The sequence below is a fragment of the Rattus rattus genome, chromosome 7 (genome assembly GCF_011064425.1).
Source record: "Rattus rattus isolate New Zealand chromosome 7, Rrattus_CSIRO_v1, whole genome shotgun sequence".
In the NCBI taxonomy this organism is placed as follows: Eukaryota; Metazoa; Chordata; class Mammalia; order Rodentia; family Muridae; genus Rattus; species Rattus rattus.
In genome coordinates this window covers 57,327,832-57,353,932 of record NC_046160.1, presented here as the reverse complement: position 1 = coordinate 57,353,932, position 26,101 = coordinate 57,327,832, and the positions used below count along the sequence as shown (strand labels likewise).

The 26,101-nt window shown below is 42.6% G+C and overlaps 1 protein-coding gene across 1 annotated transcript; it reads right to left on the bottom strand.

The window, feature by feature from the left end:
• Positions 1-541: 541 nt before the first annotated feature.
• On the bottom strand, positions 542-13,659 carry Aldob (aldolase, fructose-bisphosphate B). The gene is made up of 9 exons (XM_032907683.1): positions 13,535-13,659; positions 8,861-8,982; positions 7,696-7,907; positions 6,864-6,918; positions 5,322-5,482; positions 3,875-3,958; positions 2,849-3,023; positions 2,269-2,468; positions 542-1,047 (listed from the first exon to the last, which is right to left on the bottom strand). Exons 2-9 carry the CDS (start codon positions 8,970-8,972, stop codon positions 952-954), a joined length of 1,095 nt encoding a protein of 364 aa, XP_032763574.1. The 5' UTR covers positions 8,973-8,982; positions 13,535-13,659; the 3' UTR covers positions 542-951.
• Positions 13,660-26,101: the final 12,442 nt, after the last annotated feature.

Below are 26,101 nucleotides of genomic sequence, written 5' to 3'. Positions count from 1 at the left end.
TTCTGTATTGTCCAAAGTTTCAGTGTTTAAATTCTCTTGTGATTATGGTTTTCTAAATTTTTTTTTTCGAAAACTAAGTTTGAACATTGACAGCCCTTAACTAAAATTATGTAACTACTGTTTATTGCACAGCTAGGGGACAAGCCTGACGCTGGGAGGAAAATGTAGTTCTGTGTCACAAAACCTGGATTCTTGGAGAGGAGTGTGCCAAGCCAGAAGGTACATCGACTCGTTCCTTACGCTCCATAGGCTGGGAGAGATGATTCTCTGCTGCGGCTGAGTATTTTCAAATATTCTCAAACTAGAAGTCTAGACTGGCTGCTCTCAAGTGTGGCTGCATATCAAAATCGCCAAAAGGATTATTATTTAGCCTGGCAGAGTTTCTATTGTAATTCAGCTAAAGGGAGCCATTAGTCACTTGACGTCAGCAAATATCCGAAGCTGGGGATACTGACTATTGACACCAGTCACATCTGGTATAGGCGAAGACAATGAAATGCAGAATCCATCAACAAGAGCAGAGCAGTGAAACAGTACCAACTGAAGGTTCATAGACTTTTTATTTCTTTTTCTGCTGCTGTGCCTCCTCTCTAACCAACCCCTGGTAAGTATGTTTGTTAAAATGCCCTTCTCCATCCTTCGCTTCCGAGCTGCTTTGCTCAGTAGTGGCTGTATGCATGGAAGACTGACCTTCCATGTAAAGCCCGTTCTTCTCTTGGATGGATGTTCTGGAACACGGGGGACTGGAGGTGTTCGGAGACTACTGGGTGACGTGCTCATACTTGCACTTCAACAGCTGATTCTGCTTTTCTCCTGTGTTTATGATTCGCATATGTGGTGTTTTCAAAAGTTCAATCAAATGTGATCTAATTTCCAGGGCCGACTGAAGCCTTTCAGGTCTCCAACCAAAATATTTAGGACGACTGGAGCCTGGCTGGAGGGTGACAGCATCTAGTAGGTGTAGGAGGCTGTGAAGAGGGACTGCGTGGAAGCAGCGCCCGACGAGCCCGTGTGAACATACTGTCCTTGGGCTGCCTGGCAGTTGGCCTGAAAACCAAGCATAAGAGAAGACTGAATTAAGGATCTGCAGCATCTGGCTTGATACTCTCTGCTGCTCATTTGAAACCACCTACACTTCCATTTAGTCATTTTAACCTTCATAATGATGCTGGGAACATTGCTGTTGGTGCCCCTTCCTTCTATGTCTTCTCCCTTATTCTCCCAATGTTCTAATTATTTGCTTGTTGGGTTTGAGGTTCATGTCACTCATTGCCCATTGCTTCCCTCCTCCCTGTTGTTCTAAGACCAACAACAGTCCCTTCCAGTCCTGTATCCTGTAAGTCCTTCTAGCTTCAATGGCCGTCATGCCCTAACCTCACTCTCATCTCAGGCCCCTTTTACTTCACATTCATTCTTACCAACCTCCCTCCTAGTGCTTTAAACTCCAACTCCCTAAGCACAGTGCCTGTATCTGCTTTGTTCACTGCAGTCCTTGTATCACAGAACTTATTTCAAACCAACTATTTACTAGTAGACTAAATTTATTTTGGTCCTTGTTTCTCCTGAACACCTTTCTGGGTCTTTTGGTTGTATGTAGAATAGCTTTTATTTAGTCTTCGACAATTTCCTGTGTGTAAACAATACATCTTAATCATATACGTAACCCCAACATCTCGGTCCCACTTCTTCCAGGAATCCCCAGTACTTCCCCTCTGTGCTTTGTGTCCTGCCCTTTTTAGTTTTTGTCAATAACTCACTGAGTCCAATTAGAGCTGCATGTTAAAATTCCTAACAAAATCTTTAAATGAGCACCTTTGTCTTCTTTATTGGAAATTTTTGTTGAGGGACACTCAATGCCAGTCTCAGGGCCTTTGATTTTAATGTCTCTCTAGTATGTTGTATCAATTCCTTGAAACTCTTCTAGTATTCCTGTGATCCTTGGGCCTTCCTACAATATAATTGCTGGAGTCCACCATGTCCTGTCTTGTGACTATTTCCAAATGAAAGGTCTCTTGAGTACAGGAGATGAGAAGAGATCTTTTAAATCTTTTCCCTGAAGTACCTTGATTGAGAATCCTTTTCTCTTTTATTATCAACTATCTGACTCGGGTAGAAAACCCCCAACCCTTTCTAACTCCACTCTTCCCATTGAGCTGTCATACCACATTTTAATACCTAAGACACTAACCGTAGGAACATTTTCCAAACAAGAATGTCAGGCCTCACATACCAACTCTGTGAAGAAGGTTAGAGAGAGCAACTTCTTACCACAGCCCGCTTCATGAAAGCTTCCTGGGTTGCCTTCTTGTTTGCAGCCTTGCCGCCCCAGGCAGCCAACGCACTGGCCTGGAGGGCTCTGCCGTATGAAAAGCTTAGTTTCCAGGGCCTAGGTAGAGGGCAACGGTTGATAGCATTGAGGTTAAGTGTGGCATCCTCCTCACTCATGCCTCCAGACAAAAAGCAGATACCTGCAGTGAGAGAGGTCATTGTACTATTTAGTCCCTGCTTGGAGAAACACGCAATAGGCCTAAAAGCAGTAGAATGTCTTAATCTTTCTTCTGCTGGATTTGTGTGTGACTGGGTCACAGAAGTCAGTTTGCCCTTGCTGAGAAGAGAAGGGCTTTAAAAGGGAGGGAAGTGAAATATTGAGGAAATGCACAGATATGAGCCTTCAAGTAGACTGAAAAAGATACTTAGCATCACACAATAGGAGATAAAAACATTGGATGCCCGTGAGGTAAAAGGTGATATCTTGTTTCAAGGATCCAAACAGGCTCCAGGCCAGTACAGATGTTTGTGGCTCCCTTCTGAAGGACGAAAGCTAAGCCTGGGGAGAAGAAGGCATTACCAGGCACAGCTGCAGGAACAGTTCTGTGGAGAGCCGTGACGGTGGCCATAGCCACTTGCTCAGGTGTGTACTTCTTGGTGCAGGCATGTCCAGCAGTCACCATGTTTGGCTTTAGCAGGGTGCCCTCTAGGTAAACATGATGATCGTTGAGAGCCTTGTAGACAGCAGCCAGGACCTGAAGAACAAGGGGACAAACAATGAACCTTGGAGTAACTCTTAGAACCACCTGACCCTGGCACTTGCGTATTACAAGGGTACAGGGTGAGGTAATCTCCATGTGTATCTTGGTCAAAGCTTCTGAGATCACCAGGTGTCCTCTGGGCCATGTATTTGCAAACCATACCATTGAGCCCTACTACATGGGGCCATGTCTACAGCTAGCTGTCCCTCTGCGTGAACTACTGTTATGGCTTTATTATCTAGACAGCCCTCATCCCTTCCCATTTCCTTGTTCAGTGTCATCGTCTGATATGGCCTAGATTCAGTAGTTTGTGACATCTAAACTAGCCTCCCTTTTCCTATGGAACCTTAGTGATAATAATAACATACATTTTAGAATCAGTTCTTTCATATCCTCTTTCAGACCACAGTTATTTTTACACGTGGAGAAATTCAGGTGAGGTAACATTATGTCTGTCATCCCTTCTCATGATTTATCAAGAAAACCAGTCTTTCAAAACTGCTATGAGTGGTTTAGAAAATCCCATGAGAACAACATGGTTCATACTTTCTCATGTGAATTTTTAATATTTCATAGTGTACATACAGAATTGAGGTCCGAAAGAGGCAACCTGCTTTGCTCCAGGTCCCAAAGTAGGTAAAAGGACTGTCAATTCTAAATCTTATTCCTACAAGACACTATCCACTGAAATGTGAAGGGTTGATAGGCACCTCTTTACCCTTCCTGTGCTACCTAATAATACTGAACTAAAGGTTATTTCTGAAATTCATCTATTATGTGTTTAAGTAAAAGTTTTTTCTGGAACATTTCTAACTAGAGTCAAGAACTTTATGTTTCAAACCTACCTTCTCAGAAACATACTGGCAGTGCTCTAGGTCATGGTCTCCATCAGGAAGAACCTCTGGCTCAACAATAGGTACCAGCCCATTCTGAAAAGGAAATTGGGAGGAGACACACGAATGAAGTAATGCTCACTGTGGTCCTCTGCCAAGAAGCAGCCAACAGATGTGGCTGAAAGAAAAGGAAGGTGTTAGGGAGAAATGCTGTGTAATTTAGTTGGCAATGGTTACAAGAAAGGTAAGGAGTATCTAATGAACACTTGTGGCTTAGACACACACACACACACACACACACACACACACAAGCAAAGTTAAAGAAAAACTTTTTCAGAATGGTTGTTAAAATGCAAACATTTAATTTCTATATCTTATTCTAACTACAGACCATTCTAGCTATCTAAGAAACTAGAGGCTACCCTTTGCAAACCACCAAGTTCAACACTAAGAAATATCCTCTACTATGAATTAATGGAGAGTATACAGTTCTTACTAACAATTTCCAGACACCCACAGCTCCAGTAATCTTAACAAAATATCCACAGTTGCAAATCAAATTTAATGCTAACACAGAAACACATCAACACATGTTGGCTGGAAATGTTAGCATCCAGCCATCATCCTATGAGGAACGAGTTATGACTGAGACTAGTTCCAAGTTACCACCCTGTAGCTAGGGATCTAAGAATATGCTCTCTGGGACATCGTGAAGGATAAACAAGCAGGTTCCCTGCATCTAGAGCAATGGTTCTCAACCTGTAGGTCACAACCCCTTCAGAGGTCACATATCAGATACCCTGTATATCAGATATTTACATTACGATCCATAACAATAGCAAAATTACAGTTATGGAGAACAACAAAATTATGGTTGGGGGTTACTACAACATGAGGAACTGTATTAAAGGGTTGCAACATTAGGAAAATTGAGAATTGCTGCTCTAGGACCTTTTTCTTTGAAGCTGAGTTGGACTTCTGGTGTGTGTGTGTGTGTGTGTGTGTGTGTGTGTGTGTGTGTGTGTGTGTGTGTGTGTGTGTTATATGCTGTTTCATGGTCTAAATGTTGCCCCCTCCCCGATAGTTTTAAGATTTGACTTATAGAACAGTGGTAGAGGGCAGCACTGACTCTGAAGTCATAAGTTAATGGAATTCCTACTGGCTTATAGAATTGTTATAAGCAGTTGATAGCATTGATCCTGAAGTCATAGGTTAATAGAATTCCTACTGGCATATATATATATATATATATATATATATATATATATATATATATATATATGTGTGTGTATATGTGTGTGTGTGTGTGTGTGTGTATGTATATGTGTATACATATATGTATGTATATATACTTTTGGTTGTGTCCAATTTTATGTCCGAGATTATGTCTGAATATAATGAAATTGAAAAGCGGGCTCTGAAGGCAGGAATGGTCTGTGTTTTGAGAGGGGGAGAGCACCTGCTGGCAGATGCTGGCATAGCGAGCCAGAGCATTGGCGTTTTCTTGGATAGCAAGGCTGGAAGGGCACTGGTCCGCAATCCTCAACACAGCACGCCACTTCCCAAAGTCAACTCCGTCTTTCTTGTACTGAGCACAGCGTTCGGAGAGGCCATCAAGCCCTGCAAGTCACAATGAAAAGAAGGGAGGGGCTTCTTGACACCCTGTGCCTAGTCTATGGGGTTTCTCATTAAGTAAAAAACTTTTCCTTTATTTAGTTTGAGAACTAAGAATACCCAAACAAATCCTCCATCCCAGGGTGGAGCTAGAAGGCCCAGGTTCAATAACCTCAGTTTTGACCTATGTCGTGTACTTTAAAAAAAATCTAGGGAACTCACAGTTAAACACAATCCTCATAAGTGTTGAAATTGATGGTGTTTAAATGTCCTGACCATAAATTAGAACAAGTGGAAAGTGACAGGTGAGATCCAAATTCTGCCGAGCTAACCTGATGGCTGGGACTAACTTCTTGGACAGAAAATATCTTTCAAAAAGGTCTGTTTAACATGTTATGGAGAAAGGATCCAAGCTGGACCCCAAACCTGAGGACTTTCCTCTCTACTACTCCTGGAATTTTCTGTAAAAATAGTGTTTCCAGGTACAGTGAGTCTTTTCTGGGCAACATACTGAAAGTACTATTTATAAATGCAGTGTTTAAAATAGACTACAACTAGTCTTCAAAGTAGGTGTTGTCACCCACTTTATTGCAATAGAACTAAGGATTGACCCGGGGTCACACAGTTACTAAGTGGAAGAGGTGGGATTGACAGGTTGGAGATGGAGCTCAGTGGTAGGGTGCTTGCCCTGAGGATGTGGAGCCTTGGGTTCTAGCTTATGCTCATGATCCAATACCCTGGAGATGAGACAGAGGTGGGTCCCTGTGAGTTCCAGTCCAGCCTGAACTACGGAGTGAGGCTATCTCACTCTTCCTAAACAGGGTGGACAACAAGGTCCAGTAAATAAAGAGGCTTGCTGCCAATGGTAACCTGGTTGGAGCCCCAGAACTCACATGCCGGAAGGCAAGAACTTTGCTGTCTTCTGACCTACACATACAGTATGCTACAGGCACTTGTGCACACCCATGTGCTTGCATACACACATACCATAAAAAGAAAAATATTAGGGGTATAGTTCAGTCATAGAGCAATTGCTTGGTATACCGAAGGCCCTGGGTTCAATTTGCAGTGGATGCAAGAGAAGAAGGAAGGGAGGGGGGGAAGGACGGAGGGGGAGAGAGAGAAGGAGAGGGGGAAGGAGAGATAAAGAAGGAAGGAAGGCAGGCTGGCAGTCTGGACTGGGTATGTATCTCATTGGCAGTTTTTGTCCAGTGATATTGGAAAGCCCTGGGTTCCATCTCCAGCACCAAGGAGTGTTTTGGGGGAGCGGGGAGAAGAAAACAATCATGCAGGTATAGCCACTGGTGTTAGAACTGGTAGTCCTCCCTTCCCTCCCTTGCCTTCAACTCTACCCTATGTGACATTCTTTGTCTCATCAGGTTCTTACCTTGAATGGTGGTTTCTTTGTTTGTTCCTGCAAGCGGGGCACCTCCTTGGTCCAACTGTGGATAAAACAATGAACAGGTTGACAAGGGTCAAGCAGGAGTGAGACAGAATTCTCATCTTTCACAAGCAAGTCAACTAGGAGAGCATCTGAGTCACTGTGGGGACTCAAATCCGTGCAGCTCAAAGCAGAAGGGAGATTACCTGCTGGGAGCACAGTGCCAGTACTGACATTTACTGAGTGTCTGCCCTCCCAGGCACTGGGTTCAAAAGATTAGGAATGCAATGTCTGCTCAAAGTAAAAGAGAGGTAGGTAACTTGTGTTTCAGCACCCCATGGGCTCTGATTTTCATTCCTGCTCTCTAAAGTAGGGAGAGGAAATAAATCTACCTCTGTATTTTGTGTGATGGATTAAGTAGTGCTTGCAGATGGCTGTATTCAATTCATGCCTGTTTTCATTGGAGAACTGCATGCCGTATTGAAGACTCAGGAAGAAGACAGGACAAGTGCTTTAATAAAAACAACTGTTGACTGACAAGCTACAGAAGAGAGTTTGCTTTAAAACTAGGTTCGTTCCTTATATCGTGCATGAGGCAGACACTCATTGCCTCAAGAAATGAGGAAGTGGGTACGCAAAAACACTAAATTCCTAGCAAAACAAACAAAAAAGCCCTGGTTGAAAAGTACACTGGAATAGAAATCTGGAGAGGATTCAGAACTCCATCTGCGAAAGAGAATGCTAAGGGTTGAGAAATGAAAGTGCGCTGTTGAGTTCAGCCTTTGTACTATCCAGGGTGCTGGGGGTGTCCGAGTGAAATATGAATCAGAGTATTCACCTTGATGCCCACCACAATTCCCTTCTCCTTGAGAATGTTTCTGAACAGCTTTCCCTGGCTGTCCTTCTGGTAGAGCGTCTCATGGAAAAGGATCACTCCGCCGATGCTCTGGCTGATAGAATTGTCCACACTGAAGAGGAGCTCTCGGAACTGCCTTCGGTTCTCTTCAGTGTTTTCCACCTTTATCCTCTGTAGGCGGTTTCCCATGGTGCCTAGGGAGACCGGCCAAAGGCAGCATGAGGGGAAACAAGTCAGTGCTATCCTGTTGTCTTTCCCCATGCTCAATATTTCTCATGGGGTGAGATGCAAGGACCCCTTCACTTTCCTTTTAAACCTAGATCTTCAAAGTTCCTGTGTGGGGTTTGGTCTTCAAAGAAGAAGACAGTAGTTGCTCTAAGAGCAACTGGGAAATAAATGGGCTGTGATGTAGGAGTCAGGTGGATGTGAAAACTCTTCAGGATGTGCCCTCTAGCACCTTCCCCTCCCCTCCCCTCCCCTCCCCTCCTTTCCTCTCCTAAATCTCATTGGATACCCATACAGCGGAAGGATGGGACAGGCTCTTAACTTTGGCTCGTATAATTTTAGTGTCTACTATGCAAGATTTCCAGCTCTGCCCTGTGCATTCTGTGACATCTTCAGTCACAAGCCCCTACCCTAGTCTAGGTGCCTCCCTGCCCAGACTGGTTTAGTCTAAACTGAATTCTCCTTAGCCGCAGGTCCAAACTGGGATAAGGCAGCGCTCATTACCAAGTTCTGTTCTGCATGACAAATCCAGCTCATTTCCTGTTTCCCTTCAGGGCAAGTTCTCAACACACCATCCACAATACACAGTTATGAAGAACTGACAGCTGTGGATTTCTCCTCGGTTACTGAATTTCTGACTTCTACAGGCTGCATTGCTAATATGGAGGGCCCGAGTTTCTTTCTTTCTTTCCTTTCTTTTTCTTTTCCTTTCTTTCTTTCTTTCCTTTCTTTTTCTTTTTCTTTCTTTTTTTTTTTTTATTCTAGAATCTTATTAATACTCTAGGGCTCCGAAGGTCTGCCTGCACTCACTAAGTACATAAACCTGTACTTCCTCTGAGAGGAAGGAGACTGATTGTCTAACTGCCTTTTCCAGGGTGCAAGCACGGTGTGCTCTTGTGTGGCATGACTTTCTTACACTCACCCACAGACTCATCAGCAGCCAGGATACCCTTCCCATTGGCAACAATGCGCTGCGCAATCTCGGACAGCTCCTTCTTCTGCTCTGAGGTGAGGGCTGGAAATCGGTGAGCCATGATGACAGGTCTAAAAAACAAACAAACAAACAAAAAATACAAGACAACTGTACACACGACTGTGGGTGTCTCCAATGGATTAGTGGTCAGGACAGTTAAAATGCACAGACAGGCTAGATGGGTCCCCTTGACACTTCTGGCCCATTCCAATGAACCCTGATATGTCCCCTTCACATGAGTAAGGGCGGTTACTCATGATGGATGAGGTAAGGTGACAGATGCTCGTAGTAGCCCTAAATAGACTTCCCCGGAGATCTTTGGGTTCACTGACCTTGAGGCTGAACCAATAAAATCTGATCAAATGGAAAGAACTTCAGTGATGGGCTCTTGGTCCCGTGTATTTTGAGTGCTGGAGGGTGTTCCAAATGGTCATGGTTACCCCCACTTTCCTCTGTCAGTCTCTAGTACCAGCAGATTATTCTCCAGGGACCAATTTCAAGAGGGAAAATGTATGCTTGTCCTTAAAGTTAACCTCCCTCTGACTTTGGATTAGTGCAGATGAGGTCCAGGGTTAATTTTCCTTACATTTAACCATCTCGGAGACTACTTGGCTTGCGCCATGGGGACATTTTCCCAAGAGCCTTTGGACTAAGAGGAGTTCTGGCCACTGCTGAAATCGAATGGTGTTCTCTGCTGCAAGCATTCTCTCCACTAAGCACAGAGAGGCACCTTCCTCCACATACCAGAACAGCTCTCTCTGTAGCAGCCTGGGTGCCAAGTTGGAAGAGAGCTAACTCGCCCCCCCGCCCCAGCTTTATTCTTTAGCCACCTCTTCCTCGTCTCTGTGTCCCTTGAGCTATAAGGAACCAATGCCCGCTGAACAAATGCATGAGAAGGTGTAACATCATTACTGCTACTCTCTACTTCCCAAATTCTTGTCCTAACCCAGTACTGTCATTGAGCATTAGGGAAAGCCAGTGGGCAATGTTTTTTAGGGGGGAAAAGTATTTCTTAGATTCTTTCTGGTTCCAGCCACAGTAGATGGCATTTCCTGCATTTACATAGTAAACCCAGCTTGTCCGGCTTCAAGGATTTTTAGCTTCAGTGTAGACATTTTCAGATGGGCAAAGGCCAACCAGAGTAGTGACCTTCGAATGAAGGTACAAATGCCTTAACTATTGGCAGAAATAAGTTAACAGTTGCCAAAAAAAAAAAAATCCCATAATAAAATAAAAGGAAAAGTTGATACAGTGATAATGAGACCTTGTTGATTGTCAAGCATGTTGCCAATTGCTTGCCACTTACCATGTAATTTATTCCCCACAGTAATCCCAGAAAGGAGTTCGATTTTGCCCTCTCTGTGGTAGTTTAAATGAAAGTGACCTCTGTCAGCTCATACAATGAATACTCAGACCCTAGCTGTTAGAACGATTTAAGAAAGATTGGAAGGTATGGCCTTGTTGGAGGAGATGTGACTCTGGGAATTGGCTTTAAGGTTTCAAAAGTCTGTGTCATTCCCAGTTAGTTATCTCTCTCAGCCTCATGGATGTGCCTCAAGATGTAAGCTCCCAGCTACTAATCCAGCACCATGCCTGCTTGCCTGCTGCCATGCTCCCACCGTGATCGTGGCGGATTGTAACCCTCTGGGACTGTGAGCCCCAAATTAAATGCTTTCTTTTATAAATTGCCTCGGTCATGGTGTTTTGTCATGGCAATAGAAAAGTTACTAAAAACACACTCCTATCATTATATTAGAAGGGACTATGTAACCATCTAAATTATTTTTTGTAGGGCTAATACCTGATAATGTACAAAGTTAGGGGAAAGGGTGGTGCTCCCCCTTTATTCCCCTTTTATTTAAGGAGAAGAGAGGGTCTGGTGGAACGAACTGGCCTGAGGCATTCCTCATCTAATGACAGCCTAGTGTGCCTTAGGTTATGAGTTCTTAAACCAAGATATCACCAGTTCACAAACATCTGATATTCATGAGGAGATTTGCTGCCAGTTTATCAAACATAACCTCGGTTCAAGGACCAGCAATCTGTCTCTAGTTAGAATATTGGGTATAAAAGGTCTCTGAGTTTTATTTTAATATTAATAACTTGGCACTAGTGCCTGCTTTGGTTATCTAGTTACGGATGACTCACAGGCAACCTCTGAATACTGTGGTTGCTCAAAATGTAAGCTTGTTAAACTGTGTGATAAGTATGAAGGTGTTTTATGAATGATAGGGGAACGCAAGGTATTAGTATTTTTGTTTTTTGACTTTTGAAAAAACAGTCATGTTCACCTAAAGAGCACCCCTGTTTCTATTACTGCCGGGCCATTTGCTCCATTCTGGGTATGCCGACTCAACAAGAATTACAGGGAAAAGTCAAATCAAACTCGTCCTGTTTACAGGAAGTTAAACTTCTACAAAGGGACTAAAGGTCTGTACCACATCAGCACAAATTTTGCCCCTCAGTTAATCATAAAACAGAGTCACAGGTCAATGTTCGTCACTGGGAGACAGAACTCCAGCCTAGAATACTTAACAATAATGAACTTTACTCCTTTAAACTTCTGATTTCTAAGGTCCCAAGTCACTTCCTTTTTACAAGTGTGATGGAAATTTTCCATTAATTATCAAATGAAAAACTTCCAGAGAAATCTGTAATAAATACTTATTGTCCTATTTAAAAAACTACAAAAGAAATTACAGTAATATATTATGTGTTAGTCTTTCTAAACTAAAGAAAGGTCACTCTACTGTTACTTCTGCACAGTGCAGTAGAGTGTGGAGGCCTCACAACTTGGCACTCTTTACCAGGTTTGATTCCACATATATCTGCATGTATGTATATGTATATGTGTATATATGTATATATATGTATGTATATGTATATATATGTATGTGTATGTATGTGTATGTATGTATGTATGTATATGTATATGTATATGTATATGTACAGCTGCATATGTAAATCATGGGAAGGTTCTATATATTAACATATATGAGAAGACAGCAAATATAGTGAGTCAGACACAATTGCCTCAACTTATTTGGCATAAGTTTCTGAAAAGCAGGCATACTGTAAGAGAATATGCTGCCTTTTTATAAACCCCTCCTCAACCAGTTACCTAGGGCTCCATAGGCCAGTTTAGCTCAGCCATGGCTTTCATCCTGCTGCTCTGGTACATCTGGGAAGCACACAGGTCCAATTAGAGGTTCCAGGGCATAGGATAGGGAATGGAGTATAACTGCTGAAAACCTTATAGATATTTATATCAAGCGTATTACCTTAAAGATGAGGAAACTGAGGTTCAGGAAGCCCCGAGTTATGTTCTGTGGCTGCAAGTCACAGTTTGGTGGCTTCTGACTTAGAACCTTATGTCTCATCATTCTACAAAAGGGCGGGTAGAATCTCATGGTGTGGTTCTTCCTGTGCTCTTTGAAGAGGTTCTGCAGTCCATCATTTGTAAGGTGTGGATATTTAACTACTGGAGAAATGTAAGAGCGGAGCAAAAGCTGCTCTATGCTCGAGACAGGACAATTTTCAAGACAAGCACGGGGGTGAGGTGGCAATCCATTGAACATCTGTGGTCACCGGGCTGTGTCCACAGCACTAATGCGCATGAGAGCAAGAAGATGCACACAGCTCTGCTGCCCGCTCTGCTGCTGCAGAGACACCTGATGAGCTACGTGACTTAGGGCTGCCCTTCCCTGCTGCTCGTTCCCAAAACTGTGTCCTAAACCACAGAGACTGTCAGGTTTTCAGCAGCTGTACCCCATTCTCTGTTCTACCTCCTCTAAGCTGGACCTGTGTGCTCCCCAGGTGTACCACAGCAACAGAGAGTTCAAACCGTCGCTGAGCCAAACTGGCCTACGGAAGCCCTAGATAACTGGCCCAAGAGGGACTTGTAAAGAAAAGACAGCATATTCTCACAATACGCCTGGCTTTCAGATAGTAGCGGAAACATTCCAAAATAAATCAGAAGAATTTAATTCCTAACATCCAAAGCTGCAGTGGCTCTCACAGTGTCTACTTCACGTAGAAAATGCTAGGGGAAATATCAAGTATGTTGGGAGGCTTGGGAATTCAGAACGGAAGACGATCACTCTGAAGTGGCCAACCCTGCTCTGTCTCTTCATTTGAACAGTAGGAGAGGGCAAAGGGCAAAGGGCAAAGGCTCCAGGGATTCATGTGTGTAAGGAAGAAACTCCAGCAGTAAGATCAGGAGGTGTGGGAAGAGAACACAGAAAATGAGGACGAGGTAGATACGTAGACAAAACATCACAATAAGTGGTTGTTAGGGAAAGAAAAGAGAGAAGGAATGACCAGGAATCTAACCTGAATGGAGCTTTACAAACAAAAGTATTTACAGTGTTCTTCTAAGACGAAGACTCAAGAGGCGCCTCTCACAGGCGAACAGTAACTGGCTGTCCATCCGGAACAGTGCTTGCCGTCTCCAGGAAAGGTATGAATGGGTATTCATGCTCAGAGAAACAAGAACACTGCAGCAGATCCACGAAGGTTTTCCACCCCACCAGGCAAACATGCTTTCCCCTCTGCAGGTACTATTCTATCATTAACCCAGCTTGCCGGTCTAACCCAGGTTTCAGAAGAAAACCCTTTACTTACACAGCCAAGGGGGAAGAGTGCTCCAAGGTATCAGAAGCTGTGTGAGGCGGCAGCCGTCAAATAGGATGGATCTGCTTGGAGAGCACGGTTTTTATAGCCCTCTTAGCAAAGTCTGGTGGACTTTTTTTTTAACTTTTGCCCTCCTCCTCCTGCCGTGACCCAGTAGGGAGGTGTTTATTCAATAACCCTGATTGGCGCGTGAACAGCCAATCTTTGTAATCAGGCTCACACACTCCTCACGCTCACAGAATGTCAGAGCTACAAGGGAGTCTTTAGATTACACAGCTCCCAATCTAGACCTGACTCTGTACAGGTGAGGAAACTATAATACGTCCTTCCCCCAGTTCACACAGTGAGGAAACTACAAGGCTTCCCGCAGTGAAGGATATCGACTGAAAGCTGGATCTGTCAAGAGGCTCTGGGTTGGGGGTTGACTGAGCTCTTGTGCTTTCCAAACACACAGGCTCCTCAAGGACATTCATGTATTGGTTTATTTATTTTTAGTTCTCTGAGACTTAATTTCTTCCTTTGGAGAATGTGACTCCCCCTCACAAGAGTACTGGGTTCATAGAGTCTATATACACAAGACACTGCAGAATTATTAATTCCAAATTAACCCAGCAATACCATATTCCTGTTGCTTATTCCCGTGCTTCTTTAATAGCCACTTGCTGCGTGTCTTCTAAATTTTATAGTTAAAGAGAGATGATCTTTCAGTAAAAGCAAAATGCTGACTCTTGAATTCCTATTTGTTGTTTTGTTGTGATGGAAATAATTATCTATTTATTCATTTATTTATTTGGGGGATAATTAGGCTTGGCAGCAGGCATCTTTACCCATGGAGCTACCCTCCCACCTCTCCAAATTCTATTTTAAAAGAAATGATTGTTTCTCCACACATGTCCCCATCTCCAAAATTTCCAGTGCATGCCCCTATATATTTCACACCAGACCCCATTCAATTGTTCACTGTTCTCGTCCTACCTCAGTCTCACCACCCTTTAAAACTACTTCTTATATATTGATTCACTGTGAGTTCTATACATGAATACAATAATTGCTATGTTGATTAACTCCATCTACCACTACCTCCTGCAGCTCTCCTAGTATCCCCATCCCATCTCCCTCCTTGTTTAATGTTCTCTCTTTTATTCACTTGTTGTTGACAGTGGTAACCCCAAGTCCAACTAGCACTGTCTATGTGCACATGGGTGCATAGCCATCCATGGGGCATGACCAACATACCAGCAGCTATATCCCAAGGACAGTAATGCTCTCCCTCAGCAGCAATCAACTACCAACGACTCCTCTGATAGTAGTAGAGCCTCAGGGGCTTCTTTTCCAACCATGATGGATTTTTACCTTCTTGGTCTTGTACAGGCCATGTGCAGGGAGCCGCATCTGCTGTGTGTTGAAGAGTGAACAGCCATGGCATATCTGAAAGTCAGCACTTCACAGCGCACCTTTTCATCTGCCAGTTCTTACATTCTCTCTGACCCATACTCTGTGGAGTTCTCTGGGACCTGGAGATATGCTCGAGGTTAAAGGTTTAAGTGAGTATAGGGCAATTTGGGAGAGGAAAGGGTAAGGGTTGGTTAGCCCAAATTAAGACTACAGGAAGATATGGATATATATAGCTTATAAGCTAATTAAAAGCCTACAGCATATTTTTAAAGAACAGAAGTGACATGCATGGATGGAGAATGCTGCTTCCAAGAGATATAAGTTATGAAATGGAAATATCGATACCAGGCATGAAATACTTTCCTTAAAGTTGTTGGTCAGGGAAGCCAGGCACCCAAAATGATGCATGATACTATTATCGCTCTTGGTTGACTCCCATAAGTAGACAAGATCATATGCTTGAAGACACCATTCACTTTGGATGAAGGACAGAGTGACATCAACCTTGAGCTGACCAGAAAACTCATTATGTAATGCCACTAGGCACTTCCCATGATGCCAGGGGAGGAAAGACAGCAATAGTCTTACCCAGCACTTCACTGATCTTCTGGAAAGATGTGTCCATTGGTACAAAGAATGTTCAAAGTACCCACCACTCTCTTGGATTTGAGTCCCCTGGAGGGATTTCATGCTGAGACTGTAAACCAGGTCAAAAGCCCATGACTAGGGAGATAGATCATAGGCTCTACAGGTAATCTCTATTGTTTGGCTAAATGATCTTGCCATCAGATTAATTTAAAATATTTAGATTTTTACCTGTAGATTTATGCAGCTCTTGACTTTTGGCAGAGGATCTTCTTTCTGTCGTGGGCAGTAGTTAACGCACAGATTCATAACGATTAAACATGGCGTATGGACAACAGTAGACAGGCCATCCCTCTCAACCCCTCTACGCTGTCCTCAAAGTCAATAAAAAACGGAATAGAACTTTATAGTGTTGTCCTAATCTATCAGAACCTCCCAACTATGGCACAAAGTGTAAGTTCATTGAATAGATTTCCCCACTGAGTATTAGATCTAAATCTAATGTTGAAGCTATAAATAAAAAATATTAAGTATGAACTGGACAGATGGCTCAATGATTAAGAGAACTGATTGCTCTTCCAGAGGTCCTGAGTTCAGTTCCCAGCAACTACATGGGCTCACAATCATCAGTATGGCATCCCATGCCCGATTCTGGTGTGTTCACATATATAAAATAAATCTTTTTAAAAGTTTATTAAAAAGTACTTCCTGAGGCAGGTGATAAAGGAGGCATAAATATAGACATATCATGACCTAGGAAAATGTAAGTTCTTTGAGCCACATTGCTTTGATGTAACTCATAGAATGGAAAGCCAAAGCAATGTGCTTAGTGTTGCAGAGCACAGCACCACAGTCATTGGCCAAAATGAGACACAGTGTGTTTAGAGATGGCTCGATGGGGAAAGGGCTTTCTGCACAGCATGAGAACTTGCCCTTATGTAAAAAGCAAGGTACAGAATGTGTCTGCAGTCTCAGGGCAGGGAGCAGATTCTAGGTTCAGTGAGAAAGACTGTCTCAGATGTCTGAGATGGAGAGTGATGAAGGACATCAGTGTTAACCTTGGACCTGCATCCACACACAGAGACACCCACATGCATGTGCGTGTGTGTGCGCGCGCACACACACACACACACACACACACACACATGCACAAACCGCACAAACTATACACGTGCACACAGAGAAGAGAAAGAGAAGTTGAAACGAGACAAAGTTTCTAAATGGAATTAAAGCTTGGACAGCTTCTAAAAATAGTAAATGTTAGACATCAAATTTTTCATTGCAGGAAAACGAAGCGTTCAAAACAAAGTCGAGGTTTGGCCAGAGATGTTTTGACCCAGGCTTATCCTAAGTGCTTCAGAGAGCTACATCAAGTGATCCCCATCAAGCTCCTGACTCCATTGGCTACCCAATGGCACATGTTCTGATTCCCACAGGAATCTCCACCAGCTCCTACTCATCAAAGCACTTGGTTCTAAATTCATAGCAACACAGAGCTAGCAATCTGTGAGGTTTAATCATGCATGATTCTTCTTAAGTGAGAATGGAGGGGGCTGGACGTGTAGCTTAGTGTAATTTAGCTACAGCACAAAGAGAAAGCCAAGAAAGCGTTAATGGGCAACAGAGGAATTGTGAGTTTTATTATAAGTGTGATGACAGTCATAGCCTATCACTTCTTTTTAAGGCTTTCTGATATGCCATGCTCTTTGCACACATTTAATTGCTGCACCTTAAGACAGGTTTATTGTCTCTATTTTATACACAAAGAAACTAAGAGAGCAAAAAACGTGTCCAGACTCCCAAGGCAGGCACACGGAGTGTCAGTTGCTCTTGGCCATAGTCTGAAGCAGACTCAGCCATATTTTGGTGGCCAGAGACAGCATGAGTTAGCTCATTCCCCATTCCCTTCTAAGTGGTTTATGACCTTGGACATTAAACCTGCATAATCCCAAGAGGAATGACCTACGTCGGCAGGTAGGCATCCTGCTTAGACTGGGCATCGTTTCACGTGAACAGCTGCCTGGCCAGGCATGGCAGGGAGCAGGAGTACCCCTGCCTCTGGGCAGTGTTACAGGATGCTGCTTCTGTGGCATCAGCATGCCCACCACTGGGGCTTTTAGTGAGACGGAAACTCAAAGTGCAAGAGAGCAAAGCTAACACTCGTCAAACCTTAGAAAACAGACAACCGCTGACTCAGAGTGTCTGCAGGGTTACTGTACTGCTGTTTGGTTGTTTGGTTTTCCTTTGTGTTTCGTGTTGTCCCTGAGGATTTTTGCTGTTTGGTTCCTTTTTGGCTGGGAGAACTGTTGTCCTGTATAAAAGTCTCCTAACTGTAAACTGTTCGAAGTTAAGCTGTGATCTATATGGGAAGACTAGTGGACTGGGAAGCTGTAGAACACTGAGGAATGTCCTGTTGTGGTAAATGGTATTTAATAACTCTATTAATTCTTAATATGATCCAGCCAACCCCCAAGTAATCGAGGCAAAATCCTATGGATTTATTTAATCAGCATTTGCACAATTGCTGGGTGGATTACCCCTAATATATTTTTTCTATGTGCTAAACTGGTTAGTTCCTAGCACAGCTCCCCACATACTTGCTGTTTGAGTCTCACCTGGGTTATTTCTGCTCCATCAGTCTGTCCTTAGGATGCACTTCTCCCGACCATGTGCTCATGGCTCATCTCCTTCCATGACAGCCTCCTCCTCTTTCTGACTTCCTTTTTCTCTTTCTTTCCTCCTCTCTCTCCTTATGGGCCCTACTTGTGACCACCCGCCCCCTCCCCCCACAGTCAAGTAACCAAGACTCTGCCTACCTCTATTCTCCCCAGTCATTCATTGTCCGTAACTAATTTTATTTAGCCAGAGAAAGCAAAGTTAACAGAACACCATTCGGTGTTTGTGAGAATGCACTCGTCAGACTGCAACCACATCTTGGAGGCCAGTAGTTAGCATTTGAATCCATAGCAACACAAGATCAACCCCCAGCAACGTCCCACTCTTAGGGCTGAACATATTTCACCCTAAAAGAAATGAGATAGCAATGCCTCCAGCAGCGGAACTCGATGATGAGGGCTAAGGGTGTGATGTGGAGGGGAGTGCTTGTCTGGTACGTGTAAAGCCTGAGATTCAATCTCCTCTACCACAGAAACAAAACCAATCAACTGAACAACGAAACACCAGAAACTGATTATCAAGGGTAAATTTAATAACATGAGTAGTCATCTAGCAGAGGGCAAGATTTTTGTTGAATATCTAATTTATATGCCAAACTCTGAGAGGTGTCCAATTACAGATTATTTCAAAAGGCAATGTAATATCATTCATGCTCCTTACCATTAATGCCTTCAACGTTTCTCGCTGTATTATCTACTTGCTGCCCCACTCTAAATACTTGTCATTTGAATGATAAACAAGTCAAATGTATTCATAGACAGCATGAAACTAGCGCCTGTAAGCATGGGCCACTGCAGCATTAATGACATTGAGGGTAGAGAACTCTAAAACGAGGCCACATCCACATGCAGCAACTGGAATAATAACAACTGAGCTTTCAAAGAATGTCTCTTCAGAAACACAATGGGGATATTTCCTGATTGTTTTGCTATCTACGATTGAGGCTAGGATGGTTCAGGACTGTTGTTGTTTTCGCCATGGAGTTGTGGATTAGTGTTATCAGCACACTTTGCACACTTTTTATTGAGAGCTTTATTTAGTTAGCTGTGTGGATGTTTTATAGATAATGTAGTATATTTGAGAGCACAGGACAAGTAACATTGGTCTACTTGCAAGGAGCTTACAACCTCAGGGGTAGGAGGAGATTGGGGCCACAAATCAAATCATATGGAAAAGAATACAAAAATGCTGATAAAGTGTGATAGTAGGTGTGGTGGTGGTGTGTGTGGTAGTGGGGGTGATGCTGGTAGTGGCAATGATGGTAGTGGTTGGCGGTGATCGTGGTGGGGAGGGGCTTGTTGTGGCAGTGCTCATGAATGACTCCATGAAGTAACATGAAAGAAAAGATCTAAGAAAGGTGTGAGGGGTTGCCCTTCACACAATAATAGTGGGTGACTTCAACACCTCACTCTCAGCAATGGACAGATCATAGAAACAGAAACTAAGCAGGGACACAGTGAAACTAACAGAAGTTATGAACCAAATGGATTTAACAGATATCTATAGAACATTTCGTCCTAAAACAAAAGAGTATACCTTCTTTTCAGCACCTCATGGTACCTTCTTCAAAACTGACCATATAATTGGTCACAAAACAGGCCTCAACAGATACAAGAAGATTGAAATAATCCCATGCATCCTATCAGATCACCACAGACTAAGGCTGATCTTCAATAACAACAAAAACGATAGAAAGCCCCCACACACATGGAAGTTGAACAATGCTCTACTCAACGATAACTCAGTCAAGGAAGAAAGAAACAAATTAAAGACTTTTTAGAATTTAATGAAAATGAAGGCACAACATACACAAACTTATGGGACACAGTGAAAGCAGTGCAAAGAGGAAAACTCATAGCTCTGAGTGCATCCAGAAAGAAACTGGAGAGAGCACACACTAGCAGCTTGACAGCACACCTGAAAGCTCTAGAACGAAAAGAAGCAAATACACGCAAGTGGAGCACACACACAGGACATAATCAAATCCAGGGCTGAAATCAACCAAGTAGAAACGAAAAGAACTATAGAAAGAATCAACAAAACCAGCAGTTGGTTCTTTGAGAAAATCAACAAGATACATAAACCCTTAGCCAGAATAACCTGAGGGCATAGAGAGACAGTAACTGAATTATCAAAATCAGAAATGAAAGGGAAGACGTAACAATGGAAGCTGAGAAAATTTTAAAAAATTATCAGATCCTACCACAAAAGCCTACATTCAACAAAACTGGAAAATCTGGATGAAATGAACAATTTTCTAGACAGATATTAGGTAGCAAAGTTAAATCAGTTAAACAGTTCCATAACCCCTAAAGAAAGAGTAATTAAAAATCTCCCAACCAAAAAAAGCACAGAAACAGAATTCTATCAGACTTTCATAAAAGACCTAATACCAATATTCTCCAAATTAGTCCACAAAATAGAAACAGAAGGAATACTATCCAGTTCATTCTATGAAGCCACAATTATGCGTACACCTAAAGCACACAAAGACCCAACAAAGAAAGAGAAATTCAGATCAATTTTCCTTATGAATATTGATGCCAAAATACTCAATAAAATTCTTGAAAATTAAATCCAAGACACATCAAAATGAACATCCATCATGATCAAGTAGGCTTCATCCCAGGGATGCAGGGATGGCTTAATATATGGAAATCCATCAATGTAATCCACTATATAAACAAATTCAAAGAAAAGAAACACCTGGTCATCTCATTAGATGCTGAGAAAGCATTTGACAAAATTCAACACCCCTTCATGACAAAAGTCTTGGATAGATTAGGAATTCAAGGTCCATACATAAACATAATAACAGCCATATACAGCAAACCAGTAGCTAACATTAAACTAAATGGAGAGAAACTTGAAGCAATCGTACTAAAATCAGGGACTAGACAAGGCTGCCCACTCTCTCCCTACTTATTCAATATAGTTCTCGACGTCCTAGCCAGAGAAATCAGACAACAAAAGGAGGTCAGAGGGATACAAGTTGAAAAAGAAGTCAAAATATCACTATTTGCAAGTGATATGATAATATACTTAAGTGATCCCAAAAATTCCACCAGAGAAGTCCTACAGCTGATAAACAACTTCAGCAAAATGGCTGGATATAAAATTAACTCAAACAAATGAGTAGCCTTCCTCTACTCAAAGGATAAACAGGCTGAGAAAGAAATGAGGGAAACGACACCCTTCACAATAGTCACAAATAATACAAAATACCGTGGGGTGATTCTAATCAAGCAAGTGAAAGATCTGTATGGCAATACTTCAAGTCTCTGAAGAAAGAAATTGAAGAAGATCTCAGAAGATGGAAAGACCTCCCATGCACATGGATTGGCAGGATTAATATAATAAAAATGACCATTTTGCCAAAGTAATCTACAGATTCAATGCAATCCCCATCAAAATTCCAACTCAATTCTTCAAAGAATTAGAAAGAGCAATTTGCAAATACATTTGGAATAGCAAAAACCCTAGGAAAACCAAAACTGTCCTCAACAATAAAAGAACTTCTGGGGGAATCACCATCCCTAACCTTGAGCTGTATTACAGAACAATAGTGATAAAATAGTATGGTATTGGTACAGAGAGAGGCAGGTAGATTAATGGAATAGAATTGAAGACCCAGAACTGAACTCATATGCCTATGGTCACTTTATCTTTGACAAAGGAGCTAAAACCATGCAGTGGAAAAAAGACAGCATTTTCAACAAATGGTGCTGGCTCAACTGGAGGTCAGCATGTAGAAGAATGCAAATCGATCCATTCTTATCACCTTGTACAAAGATCAAGTCCAAGTGGAACTTGGACTTCCACATAAAACCAGATACATTGTAACTAATAGAAGAGAACGTGGGCAAGAGCCTCCAACACATGGACACTGGGGAAATTTTCCTGAACAGAACACCAATGGCTTTTTCTCTAAGATCAAGAAAGGACAAATGGGACTTCATAAAATTGCAAAGCTTCTGTAAGACAAAGGACAGACACTGTCAATAGGACAAAATGACAACCAACAGATTGGGAAAAGATCTTTACCAATCCTACATTCGATAGATATCCAACGTATACAAAGAACTCAAAAAGTTAGACTCCAGAGAATCAAAAAACCCTTTTTAAAAATGTGTTACAGAGCTAAACAAAGAATTCTCAACAGAGAACTATCAAATGGCCAAGAAGCACCTAAAGAAATATTCAACATCCTTAGTCATCAGGGAAATGCAAATCAAAACAACTCTGAAATTCCACACACACCAATCAGGATGGTTAAGATAAAAAAAAAACAACTCAGGTGACAGCAGATGCTAGCGAGGATGTGGAGAAAGAGGAACACTCCTCTATTATTGATGGGATTGCAAGCTGGTACAACCACTCTGGAAATCAGTCTGGAGGTTCCTCAGAAAATTGGGCATTGTACTACCTGAGGACTCTCTTGGGCATATATCCAAAAGATTCTCTAACATACAACAAGGACACATGCTCCACCATGTTCATAGCAGCCTTATTCATAATAGCCAGAAGCTGGAAAGAACCCAGATGTCCTTCAACAGAGGAATGGATACAGAAAATGTGGTATATCTACACAACGGAATACTACTCAGCTCTCAAAAACAATGGCATCATGAAAATCATAGGCAAATGGATGGAAGTAGAAAATACCATCCTGAGTGAGGTAACCCAATCACAAAAGTACACACATGGTATGTACTCATTGATAAGCAGATATTAGCCCAAAAGCTCAGAATACTCAAGATACAATTCACAAACCACATGAAGCTCCAGAAGGAGGAAGACCAAAGTGCATATGTTTCAGACCTTCTTAGAAGGGGGAACAAAAATACTCACAGGAGGAAATATGTAGACAAAGAATGGAGCAGAGACTTAAAAGCCATCCAGAGACTGCCCCACATGGGGATGCATTCCATACCCAGACAATATTGTGTATGTCAAGAAGTGCATGCTGTCAGGAGTCTGATATAGCTGTCTGATGACAGACTCTGCCAGAGCCTGACAGATACAGAGGGGGATGCTCGCAGACAATCATTGAACTGAGAACAGAGTCCCCAGTGGTGAGTTAGAGAAAGGATTGAAGAAGCTGAAGGGGTTTGCAACCACATAAGAGCAACAATACCAACCAACCAGAGCTCCCAGGGGCCAAACCACCATCCTAATAGAACACAGGGATAGACCTATGGCTTCATCTGCATACGTAGCAGAGGATGGTTTTGTCAGGCATCAATGGAAGAAGAAGCCCTTTCCTGTCAATGCTCAATGTTCCATTGTAGGGGAATGTCAGGGTGGGGAAGTGGGAGGTAGTTGGTGGGTGGGTGAGGGAGCACCCTCATAGAAGCAGGGGTAGGATGGGATAGCTGGTTTCTGGAGGGTAAACTGGGAAGTGGGATATCATTTAAAATGCAAACAAAAATGCAATTAGATATATATTGAAAAGAAATATAGGTGGAATGATCTGAGGGGGAAAAAGTGTGTTAGAGTTTTTTACACGGCCAGTTAATGCTTCATGCTGGTAGTTTCAGGCAGCCTGTTAGACCTGCAAGGGTTAAACAGTGATGCTTCACCACTGCCCCCAGCATCTAGCTCTGTGACTGGAGTGCAGTAGGTACCTAATCCTATTTGTTGAATAAATGTGCTGATAGGAGCATGGATCCATTCATACAAGTCTCGAAATGTCTAGAATAACTGGCTTACTTATTTCTATTCCCTGTGATCTTTGAAATAACTGACAGTAAAATACCTTTTACCACCCTAGACTTTGAAAGCGTCTATTATTCCTTTGCAGTTTCACAGGAATCTCCTGTCACGTTACGCAGGAACCACAGACCCCCTACTTCTAAATCAATATGCTGATAAAATCCGCATGACATAACGTTTGACATCTTCATCATTTTAAGCATCCAGTTTAGTCTCATCAAGGACATACACATCGTTAGGGATCAGATCTTTACAACTTCCACAAAACTGAAACTCCACGCATTCAACAATGCTCCATTTCACCCTCTCCCCTGAGCCTGGCAACCACTCTTCTCTCTTCTACTTCACAAGGTGAACCACTCGAGCCTTTATGTAAATGGGATCCTATAGTTGTCTCATAGCTGGTGTATCTCAGTTAACACAATATCCTTGTTTCATTCATATTTAGACCCAGACCCCATGCAGCCTCATCTAGGTACTTTGCTTCGGGCACGCAATGCCTTTCCGCTCCAGGCTGGGTAATATTCCACTGCATTATTGTGTCACATCTTGGTCATCTGCTTACCAGTAAAATCAACGCTGGGCTTGTTTTGACCTTTGGCTGCTGGGGGTAATGATGCATCAGCCTCAGAGTGTAAAGATCTCCATAAAGATCACGCTTGCCTGGGGTGGAGAGGTGACTCACTCAGCAGGCAAGAGTGTTCTCTGTTATTCCAGAAGATCAAGTTCGGAGCTCGGTGTGTAAGCTGCGTGGCTCACAGCTGTCTGCAATTCCAGCTCCACTAGACCTGATGCCCGCTTCTGGTCTCTTAGGCCAACAACACACAAAGGGCAGACACACAAACACACAAGACACATAAAAAAAGAATAATAAATCTTTCAAATGTTATGCTTGTCTAGCATGTGGAAAGCCTAGGCTTGATCTCCTGCACCTAAAAAACCAAAAACAAAACCAAAAACCCTTCTTTCTGAAATAAACTAGGCTCAGAAGGATGCATTTGCACGCTTTCTCCAATATGCGGAATCCACGGGGTGGGGGATACATAAAATACATAAAAATAGAATTTGATCTATGAATGAAACATTTGGTATATGACAGGAAGGAAATGTCATAGTAAAACCCACTATTCTGTGCAATTAATATTTGCCAACGGTGTTTAAAACTTTTACTTTCAATTCCTTTATGTTCCTTTTCTTAATGCTTCAGCTTTATTCAGATAAAATCATTTATGATTCAGTTCACCATATTAAAAAGGACTTTTATTCTTAGTTTATGTGTAGGAATACTTGCCTGAATATATATGTATGTGAACCGTGTGTGTGTGTGTGTGTGTGTGTGTGTGTGTGTGTGTGTGTGTGTGTACCAAAGGGCAGTGCCCACAGATGCAAGAAGGTGTCAGATCCCCTGGAACTGGAGTTATAGGAAGTTATGAGCCACCAGATGGGTGCTGGAAACAAAATCTGGGTCCTCTACAAGAACAGCTGATGCTTTTCATCACTAAGCCCTCTCTCCATCCCCTTGGTTCGCTGCTTTTTTAAATCTCAGAACCGGACGGTATAAGACCCTTACAGCCCAGAGGCCAGCATTAGAATGAAAGGGTTTCACCTTCCACGTCTTCATGGCAATGTTTTGACAGTCTCCATCGCTAAGCAGTCAGAGATGCTCATTCTGAGAAGACCAGAGAGTCTGTGTGGGATGAGCTATCTGGGGCCAGTGTATCAAATCTAGGTATCAGAAATCCCACTTCCCTAGACACTGAAGACTAAAACTGAGTTCTGAAAAGGACAAAGAAATCTCCCTAAAGGGGCCGTATCTGCTTGGTCCAACTGGAAGAATATTGGCTGGAGTTGGAATGCATCTTCTCCAGTCTTTCTTCAGAGGGATTTCCTTATTGAAACCTGTGCTGGTGAGTTTTTAAGACTCTGAAATCAGCAGTAATTATTCCTTGGAAATTTGAGGTTTATCTTATCTAAGGAAATGTATCCCATAGCCTTAGATGTGGCAGAAATAGACCAACTAGATAGGAAATTCAAGGTTACTAAGGGACCAAATCTACCTGAGAGGAGGAGTTAGAGAGTGGTCTTTAGTGGCCACCAAGCTCTGTGCTCCCACAGCTCCAGGCTGTGCTATTTACCACCCTGTCTGTGTTTTCTCTTTGCCTGTTGCTCAATCACCTCAAAGTCCAA

What these genes read in the sequence shown, in the direction of transcription:
- Aldob (XM_032907683.1), bottom strand. Translation starts at nt 8,972, where the DNA reads ATGGCTCACCGATTTCCAGCCCTCACCTCAGAGCAGAAGAAGGAGCTG. An exon ending in ATGCCAGCATCTGCCAGCAG is followed by an intron (nt 3,959 to 5,321) that starts GTGCTCTCCCCC and finishes TTTCCTTTTCAG; the next exon opens with AATGGGCTGGTACCTATTGT. An exon ending in CTTTCATGAAGCGGGCTGTG is followed by an intron (nt 1,048 to 2,268) that starts GTAAGAAGTTGC and finishes CTTGGTTTTCAG; the next exon opens with GCCAACTGCCAGGCAGCCCA.